This window comes from Pelobates fuscus, chromosome 4, assembly GCF_036172605.1.
Source record: "Pelobates fuscus isolate aPelFus1 chromosome 4, aPelFus1.pri, whole genome shotgun sequence".
NCBI classification, from domain to species: domain Eukaryota; kingdom Metazoa; phylum Chordata; class Amphibia; order Anura; family Pelobatidae; genus Pelobates; species Pelobates fuscus.
In genome coordinates, this window is record NC_086320.1 from 337,277,590 (window position 1) to 337,289,985 (window position 12,396).

Genomic DNA, 12,396 nt, shown 5'->3' on the forward strand with positions numbered 1-12,396 from the left:
ACAGAGACTATAATATATGTAATCTTTTATTTTAAATAATACGAATTCTATTTTAGTTTTAAGGCAGTTTTTGATAATTACCACAAATTTATTCAATGCCAAAAATATTACCCTCGCAATTTGTTCCTTTGTTTGTTTTACAGGAAATACAACTGGAACACGCGAGGCAAGCATTCGTACAGCGCGACACTGATCACACTGGCACAATCAATGCAATGGACTTCAGAGATATCATGATCACAATCCGACCACACGTCTTAACCCCGTTTGTAGAGCAGTGTTTGGTAGCTGTAAGTTTTGTGGTTTTCTTTTGCATACCTACCACGTGCGCTGCCGAAATTATAACAAAAGTTATTGATCCAGGTGCACACACAGACATCAATTTAAGGGTTATCTTTGCTATTTATAATATTGGTTATGTATCATGTCAAATGCCTTGTATCTTATAGATGTGCCATGCTCGCGGAGCAGGTTTATAGCTTATAAATGCATTTCTAAATAAACTCACAGTACGGCATTAACCCCTTAAGGACACATGACGTGCCTGACATGTCATGATTCCATTTTATTCCAGAAGTTTGGTCCTTAACCCCTTAAGGACACATGACATGTGTGGCATGTCATGATTCCCTTTTATTCCAGAAGTTTGGTCCTTAAGGGGTTAAGGGGTTAAAGACACAGGAAGGTTCCCAATCCGCCATCACTGAATAACTAGAGACTTCAGGACAGACTGATTTTACATAAAGTATAACTAATTGAATATTAATTCATAGTTAATGCACGTCTACGTGACGTGTATTATTTTGCAGGATACAGCAATTGTAATCTGAATTGAATACAAAGCAGCAGCAGCAGTGTGAAAAAAAACAAACCCACAAAAAAAAAACGACCTACAAAAATAATAAAAAAAAACATGTGTTTCCTTTAAGAACATCCAAGCTTTAAACAAGCAAGTTAATTAGTAAAATTGGTTTGAGTGCGACTGTGTTTCATCAGTTTCCACCACCAGAGTAGTTTCAGATTTTACAAATATTCTTGAAATTATTTTCATTGTAATTCTTAATCATATAATTAAGTAACTTCAACAATTACGTTTCCTCTGACTGTGCAATTGCTATAATCATCCCTCTGTTAAAAGCTGGGACAAAGGAGAGAGCGCTTCAGCGTAACAGAGAGAAGTTAAACATATAGTTATGTAAAAGTGCTTTGCAAATCTGACACATTTGTCTGGTTTTTGCCTTTAATAGGGAGTGGAATGTTGACATCATTTATGTAATTTATTTTTAAATCAATATTACTCGCCTTTTCAAATCTGTACGTGTTTTTTTTTTTTTGTCTTTTTAATGGCAGAATGCATTGGTGTTCATAGTTATTGTAGTTCACTTTTTCTTAGTGGAATTGTTTATGAAAACATGGAAATACAGTCTGCCGTCTGTAATTTAGTAAATCCACTTTGCCCTACTACATGATAACTGGCTCCCAACCTGACTTGAGCTGATATTACACCTTTTGCTCATTTTGCTTCCATCTGATGTGTTTTAACTTTTCCCAGCATTAGGGACTTGCTATACTCGGCAAGGTTTTATGTAAAGGTAGCATGTTGGTGAATTATTTTGAAATCGCCTCCTCTTTCAATTTTGTTTTTAAAAGTGTCTTTTTTATTTTTTTTTTTTTATCCCTTTTCCTTTTCTTTTCTTTTCCCCTTTTCCTTTTCTTTTCTTTTCAAACATACATGGTTTAATGAATGTTTGTAAGAAAAGAAAAATGAATCAAAACTACAGAAAAATTCAGGACTGGATTAGAAACCGAATCACTCAATGATGTAATCCTTGCACATTAATATATATTCATAGAACGTTCACAATCCCATGTATAAGTACAGGGTGTAAGTGAAAGGTTAGGTCTGGTGGCTTATCCACATAATAATCTTTATTGACATTTACATCAAAATATGCAAATTACAATAAATACAGAAGCAAATATACTTAAGTCAAACCATTAACACCCTTCTCCGTACCAGCTCACATACGGAAAAGTTTATTTTTTTATTTTTTTATATTTTCTTTATCAATACATATGACGCCTCCCTAAAATTGGGGGTGGCTAATGACACCCAACTGGCACTGGCGGAGGTAGAATGAATTACACTTCCAGCAGCATTCTCTGCACTATTTTATCTCTTGTTCTCTAGTAGATTTCTTAATTTCTTGGACTTGGACACAAAACCTACAGGGTCCTGAAAAGTTTCACTCATTACATTCCATAAGTATACATATAAAACATTTTTAAGGTTGTTACATTGAAATGTCGGCACTTTAATTGCGCTCTCGATGTGCTGGTGTAATCCTGCATGTGTGTTTGCTTAGGTAGCAGTGTTCCCTGGTTATGGTTAGCCTCAGATGCTCACGGGGAGAGAGACTTTGATGGAGTTTATTAGCAAGTCAAATTTATATTGTTCTTGACAGCTCACATTGTCGTCTTCATAAATTTCTTCGTAGCTGTCCATTGTGTTGTTGTCTCTCTTTATTTTTAGTTGTTATCATTGCTTAATTTAATCCTATAATATATATATTTTTTTCTTCTTTCCACTAAATGTCTTTCCAAACTTTTATTTTAGGCTGCAGGAGGTACCATTTCTCATCAAGTCAGCTTTTCCTATTTCAATGGATTTAATTCCCTCCTTAACAATATGGAGCTGATTAGGAAGATATACAGTACCTTGGCTGGCAGTAGAAAAGATGTAGAAGTCACTAAAGGTAATGTAAAGGGTTTTCATTATGTCTTTTCTGAAATACTACATTAATTTATAAAAAGATCAAAAAAATTCCCCCTTAAAGAAAGTTTTTTTTGTATCACATAAAATGAAATATTACATGTTCTATCGTCTCCATTCATTAATTTGTAATGTATACATAGCAGTATATACCTATTTTTTTATGCATTATCTGGATTACCAATGATCGGTGTGGCAGCCATCTTACATTCTCTTGGGTTGGAAGCTCTGCTTCCTGCTAAACCGCATCTAGTGTGCGTTCACAAATCCTGACTTCCTGCCCAAATGCAAGACATCTCCGAAATGCACTCTAAGTGCGTTTCATATTCTGCTTTTGAGGTACAATATTTAAATATTAAAGGCTCTCTGTCATGAGTAACATAACAGAGTTTTAATCTGCAAATACCTTCAACTGTACCTTGTGGTATTCAGATAGAAAGTGTATAGATTTGTAGATATGCAATATTCTCCCAACATTTAAATTCTAGGCTGGCTGTAGTAGTTGCCTCTCATGTCTGCGCCTCACCTAGAATCCTCTTTGAAATGGAAATTTGTTTGCATTGAGGACAGATCAGAGAGGATACAGAGTGAGACCGTGGTTTGCATGCATCTCTTTGGTCTCTCAGCACTGTAACTGGATGTCTGCAAATCTACACAATTGCTAAACTTTAGAATCAAAGGGTTTTGCCAACCATTAAAATCACTACAGCCTGCTCTAGCCATTATGATGCTAAGAGTACCATGGCGACGTTCATCGGTAATTACCTGGGTGACGTGGTGAAGGGTGTCTGGACTTTGGTGACATGAATGAGGCTTCTGCAGATGCCAATACGGTCTCCATTCATTGGCTGAGAGCATCACCTGACTGCTTTCAGCCAATGAATGCAACTCTGTGCTTGGATATATGTACACAATTGACATTGGCCTGCCAAGAACTATTGTTCCAGGCTGGCTAATGATGCTGCTGGAGGTGGAGTACACCTCTACTACCAAAGGGGTTAAATTCCATAAGTGCAGCATTTCGTCGTGAAACATTGTAGATACAGACTTCAGGTACCATGACCGCTTCAAATCACTGAAGTAGTCATGGTGCTTGTAGTAGTATCCCTTTAACACAATAGGCAGAGATTTATCAAGGCAAAAACAGGTGCTATTCCAGAGCAAAGTGCTAAATAAGGTACAATCACAATGGAAACCAATAGAATGTCTTGGCATAGAACCTGTTTTGCCATGATAATACTCACCTTCTGTATATAATCTCCAAATTAAACAAGACTCCCTTTTCACTCATTATCCATTTACCCCAGTTTAGTGTTCATCTCCCGTTTGAAGTACTTCTACTATGTTAGAAGTTCTGTTGTCAGGTCTGAGGTTAAAGAGGGGGAAAAAATAGAACTTGTGAATCCAAAGGCTTGGTGAAGAGCGAGTGTATGTATTGTGCTTGCGGGTCTCCTTACAAATTGGCAGCGTTAGCATGTCCTTCAAGGCCAGCTCAGAAATTCTGTTTACTTTTCTTGGCAGTTCAGTAAGTTGGTCTACAAGCTTGGAACATGATGTTATCGCTTCTTTCTAGACCTCATTTACGGTTTCCCCATTTTTGGGGTCTTCGCATCAAAGAGTTGTTCATGGAGGGAAGCACTCTCTTGTAACCACAGCCATATCATTGCCTCCTCCTGGAGCGCTCGCACCATGCTAAATAAGCTTTTAATTAGTGCTGACGCAAGCTCCATTGGGATATACGATTGGCAGAATCTTTAAACTAGGTTTTATGGAGACATAGTGTTGTAAAAGTCCTTTTCTTATATATGACACTGAAGTATCTCACTACGTATCAGACACTTGTATTTTATTACCATTATTTTGAGTAACTTATCATTATGTGACCTTTATTTTCTTTCTACTATTTTATTGGATAAAGCTTGCTGGTGTCAACTCCTAGAGAATGGCTAGTTTTTGTTGTTTTAGATTAAAATGGTGTTATATCTTTGTGTATTTTTGTGGGTTACATAGTTACATAGTTACATAGTTAGATAGCTGAAAAGAGACTTGCGTCCATCAAGTTCAGCCTTCCTCACACCTGTTTTTTGCTGTTGAACCAAAAGAGGAAAAAAAAAAAAAAAAAAAAAAAAAACCCAGTTTGAAGCACAATTTTGCAACAAGCTAGGACAAAAAATTCCTTATTGACCCCAGAATGGCAGTCAGATTTATCCTTGAATCAAGCAGTTATTACCCTACATTGAAAGATTATATCCTTGAATATTCTGTCTTTGCAAGTATGCATCTAGTAGCTGTTTGAACATCTGTATGGACTCTGATAAAACCACTTCTTCAGGCAGAGAATTCCACATCCTGATTGTTCTTACAGTAAAAAAACCTTTCCTTTGCCTTAGACGAAATCTTCTTTCTTCCAGTCTAAACGCATGGCCTCGTGTCCTATGTAAAGTCCGGTTTGTGAATAGATTTCCACACAATGGTTTGTATTGGCCCCGAATATATTTGTATAATGTTATCATATCCCCTCTCAGGCGACGTTTTTCTAAACTAAATAGGTTTAAATTTGTTAACCTTTCTTCATAGCTGATATGTTCCATTCCTTTTATTAATTTTGTAGCCCGCCTCTGCACTTTTTCTAGTGCCATGATATCCTTCTTTAGAACAGGTGCCCAAAATTGCACAGCATATTCAATATGTGGTCTTACCAGTGATTTATAGAGAGGCAAAATGATATTCTCGTCCCGAGAATGAATGCCCTTTTTCATGCATGACAATACCTTACTGGCCTTGGCCACTGCTGATTGACATTGCACATTGTTGCATAGTTTGTTGTCTATAACAATTCCCAAGTCCTTTTCGTGTGTTGTTATCCCTAATTCGCTTCCATTAAGGGTATACGTTGCTTGTGTATTCTTTACGCCGAAGTGCGTTGGTTTTCCCTCCTTACGACAAAAACCCTCCAAGTAAAATATATAAAATTTCCCCAATTTAAACGTAGATACCATAGATTGTATTCTCATGCACAGACCTATTTTGGTAAAATTAACCTCTTCGGGATGCTTCTTATTATAATCGACCAGTCAGTTGGGGTATTCAGGCTCCTAAAATATCACTGCAATTTAAAACCGTAACCTTCTACAGTTAATAAAGAATTATGCAAATATTAACCTTACTGAGCATGTTCTGATGAGCTTCAGATTTTAATTTTACTTTTTTTTATTCCACTTCAGGGAACTCTATGTTCACTCCACACACTAAGCACTGAACTGTCACATTTGTGACTGTGTACCTAAATGCTGGTTTCAATCAAAAAGCAATGGAGTTTTCCTTTTGCTTCCATTAGCTTCTCAAAGCTAACGGAAGTGGCCAGCACGTTGTGATAGCGCGGCCTGCCTTCCCTACTTCTCAAGGAGTGTTAAAACTCAAAGGAAATCCGGGGAATTCCAGGTGAACTTAGTCTCTGCTTCCGCCCAGAGGCTTCTCAATTCGAAGCATCTGATTGGGATATTCCCCGTCTGTCCCGGGAGAGAGTAAAGGGCTTGCACAGGCTGCAGACAAGAGATCTGCAGCGTTTGCAAACTGTTTTTAGATATACCCTCAATGAAAACCGTGCATAAATACATGCAAACATGTTTTTAATCGGGGTACATCTACTAAATAGTGATTTGAAAAAAATAATAAATTTTGGCAATAGAGTGTTCCTTTAACATACACACCCACACCTTTTGAAGTGATGCTTGCCAGTTAATTTTCTGTCTCTGTTTTTCTTTTTCAGAGGAGTTTGTGTTGGCTGCGCAGAGATTTGGTCAAGTTACACCCATGGAAGTTGACATACTGTTCCAATTAGCAGATTTATATGAGCCAAGGGGGTATGTAAACGGTTTTATTTAGCTATATTTGTTTTTTTTATTCTGATTAGAAGTCATGGCCTTCCTTACTCCTCCTCCCAATGCAATGCGTGTGTTGTATTTATCATTAAAATAATTGTCGTTTTGCATCTGCAGGCGAATGACTTTTGCGGATATTGAAAGAATTGCTCCCCTGGAAGAGGGAGCTTTGCCTTATAATTTGGCAGAGGCTCAAAGACAGGTATTGAAAATGTGTTATGTTGTGTTTGTGCTCTGCAGTTGTAATGTAAAAATACTGCAGTTTATTTTTAAAATGGCAATTATTATTTTTTCTACTTCTCATTTTTTTGCACCTGCAATATAAATCCTATAGTGCCACTTTTTGTTGAGTATGCTATTAATCTGTACAGTGTACTAGCAAATGTATAGATATTTTCAAGCAGAACCGTCATGTGAGGTTTTTGTACAACTGGATTGCTAGCAAAAAGTTAAGTGTTGGTTGCAAATTTATATTTTAAGGGAGATCTAAAGGCACCCAGACAACTTTTATAATTTTTTTTATTTTAACTTTTATTTTTTTCTTAAACTCATTTTTTAATGTTTTATTGTTATAGGAGGACTAACATCAGACCAACGTTTAGATAAAATGAATAGCCATATATATAAAAAACTTCATGCTAAAAGAAACAAGTCAAAGTGTCATCATAACATTTATTTATTTATTTATTTATTTTTAAATGTATTTACTTGTGCTCTAATTAATTAATAAAAAAAATTCAAGTTGAGCATTTATCATTTTATCTGTTATTTCTTTCCCACATTAGAGGTGTTTTTTTTTTTTTTTTCAGATTTCTTTACAAATGCATTTGGTTTGAAATTCTGTTTGTAAAATGAAAAAACACTGACGTTGGATTTAAATCTAACTGAGGTTCCAAGTACAAAGGGTTCTAGTGCCTCTGTTTAAGCCTCTCCACTGAAATGTGGAACAAGACTGGACGAGCTGCACTTTTTTGGCCAGATGTCAATATTTCCCAGAGTCATTTATGTAAAAATCCTATATGTATACAATGCAATTTTAGTTTTAATGCTCAGGGAAGGTTGCATTTGATAGCCGAAACACTGCCACCAGTAGTTTTTCTTCGTATTTTTGTATATTTCAGATTTGAATCTTATTTGGATTTTCATTGGCTGAACACATTATTTGCAGCAAATGGGTTGGCTGTCCCACTGCTGTTATCATTTACCAGTTTCTCTAGAAAATTGCAGAACTTTTCATAGGAATAAAGTCACAACAGGCAGATTTTAGAATTTGTGCATGCATACAGGTAATGTGTCACTGTATGCTGTTCCAATATACTACTAAACCTTTAAACAGTGGTACGTGGGTGTTCAGAGAGAAATCATGAAGCCTGCAATGCCACGGTAAATGATGCACAAACCTAGTGTGTTTTTTTTAATTTTAAGTGTGGGATAACTTTTGATCAGGTATCTGTACAGAAGGCTGCTGGCTCAAGGGAGGCAGCGGAACACAGAAGCCATGGTGTTGCCAGGTGCGTCCAAAATCAGCACCATGCTTGGATGTTAAAATGTAGTGGTAGAACTGTGCTCTTTCTGTGCCGTTTAATAACTGCTCCTTTGCTTTGCACAGTTTTGGCATCGGGTGTCTCAATTGTGAAAACGTTTGTTTGGTTTTTGCCTGCTGGGGATCTTACACCGCATTCTAGATTCCAAGTTAGTTCACATGTGAGGTGGTGTGTTGATCACATGCATGCTGCAGAATGGGATTCGATAAGCCCATTTATAAGGCTTATTTCACACCTCTTAGCTGAGCCACACTGTGTATTTGATAAATCCGCATATCATGTTTCTTTTGAGCTTGTGGTGATCTATCAAGAAGATGGAATATTTGCCAAATTGGCTAGGAATGTATTGGTGAAAGTACAAGTTTTTATTATGATTAAAGGTTTTATTGATCTGTACAGGGTTATTTACGAAAGTGAGAATGCAATGTGAAATCAAATTGAATTTCAGATTTAAAGCAGCACTGTCACTTTGCATAATTTGCTAAGACCCATGACAGTGGCATCGCTGCTGGGGGTCCAGTGGCTGGGTTGGGGCAGGCTAAGTTAAGTTTAACTTACCCTCGGGGGAATCGCCATCCTCTTCTGCCAGGAATGTACGTCACTGCTGTACAGCATTGAGGTCTACGGATCCTGCGAGAGTGCAGGATCATCCATAGATAGATGGATCCAGTTCCCTGCAGCCATCACTCATGATGGCTGGGGCATTGACACTTCTTGACAGTGGTAATTCTGTATCAACAATTGTCAGGCGTAGGAAAAGTACTGAGACAGAAAGTAGTGCATACTTTGTCTCAGTGTATCGTCTATAGAAAATAAATATTGATCCAGGCACTCAAGGATAAAAGCCAAAATAACAGCTTTATTTAGAGCTGAACAGCAACGTTTCGACCCAGCAGGGTCTTTGTGCTGGGTCGAAACGTTGCTGCTGTTTTAATTGAAATAAAGCTGACACTTTGGCTTTTATCCTTAAATGCCTGGATCAATATTTATTTTCTATATCTGGAAGTGGGACCTGGCCAACATCTGGTCCTGAGCCCCCACTAGAAGCCTGGAGAGTGCGGTGTCCATTATCTTTTTACATTGATGCACTTCAGTATATCTTATGACATTTAATTTCAGTGAAATTCCAACACAGTCAGTATGAGTATTCCATAAAGAAAGTGGGGTGACAGTGCCGCTTAAAGGCCAGAATAGCTGAACTTAAAGCATGGCTGACAGATCATTTTTCCAGTTTGGCCATTTTAACCTTAAACATGAAATTCACTTTGAATTCTCACTTTAGTGAATAATCCGGTAAAGTGTCTTATCACCTGATTGGTTGCTATAGAGTCCATACAAAATAATCCGTAACCAATGGTGCCAAAGTTCATGTCTGCTCCTTCATTAGAGATCCCATGCCATTCTGAACTTCTAACTTCTAACTTCTATCTGCCATAGCCAGCACATGCTGGTGCTGTGTCAAAGGGTGCCCCCCGATGTTGCAGAACTACAACTCCCATGATGCTTTACACGCCTTTAGAATGCCTTTGGAATGACACAGCATAATGGAAGCTGTAGTCTTAGAACATCTGAGAATCTACCTTTTGGCCACCCCTGCTTTACAAACTTGGGTGTGCAGGCAGCCCCAGTCACACCTCCCCTGACTGTGAGGCACACAGGCAACATAAAATAAATGGTTACGTTTTACAGTCGACACAGTGAGTTCAATTTAGATAGTTTTATATCCTGCTCTGTTAATTGAACTTTAATCACACAGGAGGCTCCTGCACGCTTTTACTGTAGGAGATAATAAATTCTGAGTTAAACAGACCGTGTAGTAAAGGAAGTTTAAACATTAGGTTTCTCTTTACAGGAAATGTAAATCGTCTCCATAGACTATATAGGTCACATGCAGGGGAGGTGTGGCTAGCGATGTGTAAAAACAATGATTTTAAACTCCTAAATGGCAGAAAATTAAGCAGTTAGACTGCTGGGTCATGATCTACACACCAAAACTGCTTCATTATCCTAAAATTGTTTTTTGTGCTTTCATTGTCCTTTTAAAATCCTCTATATTGAAGAATATGACAAGTGAGCTACAAGTCAGAAATTGACCGTATGATACAATGCTGGTAAAAATGTGACAGGAAGAATTACAAAAGGTAGCTTAGATAAGTGGAAGCAAATCATTACAAACATGCAAAATAGCTGAATGCATTATGCATTTATTAAAGGACCACTATAGTGCCCTGAGGGTGGCCCCACCCTCAGGGTCCCCCTCCCGCCGGGCTCTAGGGTGAGGAAGGGATAAAACTTACCTCTTTCTCCAGCGGGGGACTCTCCTCCTCCTCGGCTGAATGCGCATGCGCGGCAAGAGCTGCGCGTGCATTCAGCCAGTCCATAGGAAAGCATTCTCAATGCTTTCCTATGGACGCTGGCGTCTTTTCACTGTGAAAATCACAGTGAGAAGCGCGGAAGCCACTAGAGGCTGGATTAACCCTTTTATAAACATAGCAGTTTCTCTGAAAATGCTATGTTTATAGAAAAAAGGGTTACACCTTGCTGGACCTGGCACCCAGACCACTTCATTAAGCTGAAGTGGTCTGGGTGCCTATAGTGGTCCTTTTAACCCCTTAAGGACCAAACTTCTGGAATAAAAGGAAATCATGACATGTCACACATGTCATGTGTCCTTAAGGGGTTAAGTAATGTTTAAGACCCACTTTTAATGCTGAAACGTAAACTTGGGTTACTAGGGATATCTTATAGACAAAGAGATGTATATAATGAAATTAAATCCATTATCTGCCAAAAGATAAAAAAAATATTCTGGCCTTCTTCTTGGTCTTGTCCAGTAGTGCTGCTGCTTTTCGCTACGCTATTGGTATGTCTTAACCTGCTGGCTGGCCACACGTCAAATTTAGACTTTTGAATTTTTACTTTTTTTTTTTTTTTTTGGCCTGCATTTGTGTGTTTTGTTTTAAGAAATATAATTTGTAAAAAGGAATATTTTTTTATTTTATTTTAAAATAGAGATTAAGGTAAATTCTGGTTAAATATATTTTAAGAATGACGGATTTATTTGCCATCGATATGTTTGAAAAGACAGGAAGACCTCTTCTATTGCATGTTTGTGTTTGTGTTTGTTTTGTTTTTTTGTTCAGTAAACAGTTTTAAATCAAATAGTGGAACAATCAAACAATTTGTTTAATACAAGTTTTTTTTAAGGAAAAAGTGCATGTATAACCTTACTTGAGGGAAGCTTTTCATATGTAATTTCCTTCAGACGAACCAGTGTATACATAAATGGTTTTCTACTGCACCGCATCAAGTTTCCTTTTCATTCAAACCTGTTTGGGTGTTTGTTTAACCGAAAATGAAAGTTTAGTTTGTTTTTTTTTCCCTCTGTGTACTTTGCTAGTGGTTTGGTTTGTCCAGGCCACTGTTGTCCATCTGACTGCCTGTTAGCTGTTTCAAGCTTTTTAATATTACACCCAGCTGGCCTGAAAAAGAAGCAATATATTTTAATAAATTTTTATAATCGCATCCAGTGCATCCCTGCCAGTGCTTGTAGATCATTATTGGCTGCCAATAGCGCTGTACTGTATTGTTAACTACATTCCCATGATGCTTTGAAATTTAAGTCGTTTTGGGAGCTTACACACGTAACAAACAAATGTGCCCACCTACTCCTGTGATCTCTAAAGTCCCAAAATGCAATTTACACTTTTCTAAGTAGTGTTGTAATGTAGCCATCTTTAGTCATGCTCAGCATCATTGGAATGGTAGTTCACAAATATCTGGGGAACTATAGTGTTCCTAAGAATCGTTTTGTCTTCTAAATTAATAGCTGGACAACACTGGTACTTGTAGCCTTTTGTTCGTGTTTATATCTGTATATGGCAGATTGGTTAGAACATGCCTGCCTCCTTACTCCTCTAAGTTTCGCTTTGCAGTTTTCGCCAATTTGTTCGGGAAAGATTTCGCATATGGCTGCTAAATACCGCTTGCTTGTAAAACTTTTGATAATTTGATGTTATTTTTTTTAAATATGGATTTATTTATTTTTATTTATTTTTTTCCTCCCCTCTCTCTCCATGTCAAGCATCAAGGCACAGGTGAAGTGTCTCGGACGGTTCTTATGCAAGTGGCTGAGTCGGCTTACAGATTTGGTCTTGGTTCAATCGCAGGAGGTTAGTCATGGTTGAATGTAACCATT

General features: G+C 37.5%; 1 protein-coding gene across 1 annotated transcript in view; it reads left to right on the forward strand.

Annotated features, from left to right (window-relative positions):
* SLC25A13 (solute carrier family 25 member 13) overlaps positions 1-12,396 on the forward strand; it is a 120,315-nt gene that overhangs the window by 47,352 nt on the left and 60,567 nt on the right. The window contains exons 6-10 of the mRNA XM_063452429.1: positions 144-290; positions 2,618-2,756; positions 6,543-6,636; positions 6,772-6,856; positions 12,283-12,370. Coding sequence (XP_063308499.1) covers positions 144-290; positions 2,618-2,756; positions 6,543-6,636; positions 6,772-6,856; positions 12,283-12,370 — 553 coding nt within the window. The remainder of the gene's footprint in view (positions 1-143; positions 291-2,617; positions 2,757-6,542; positions 6,637-6,771; positions 6,857-12,282; positions 12,371-12,396) is intronic.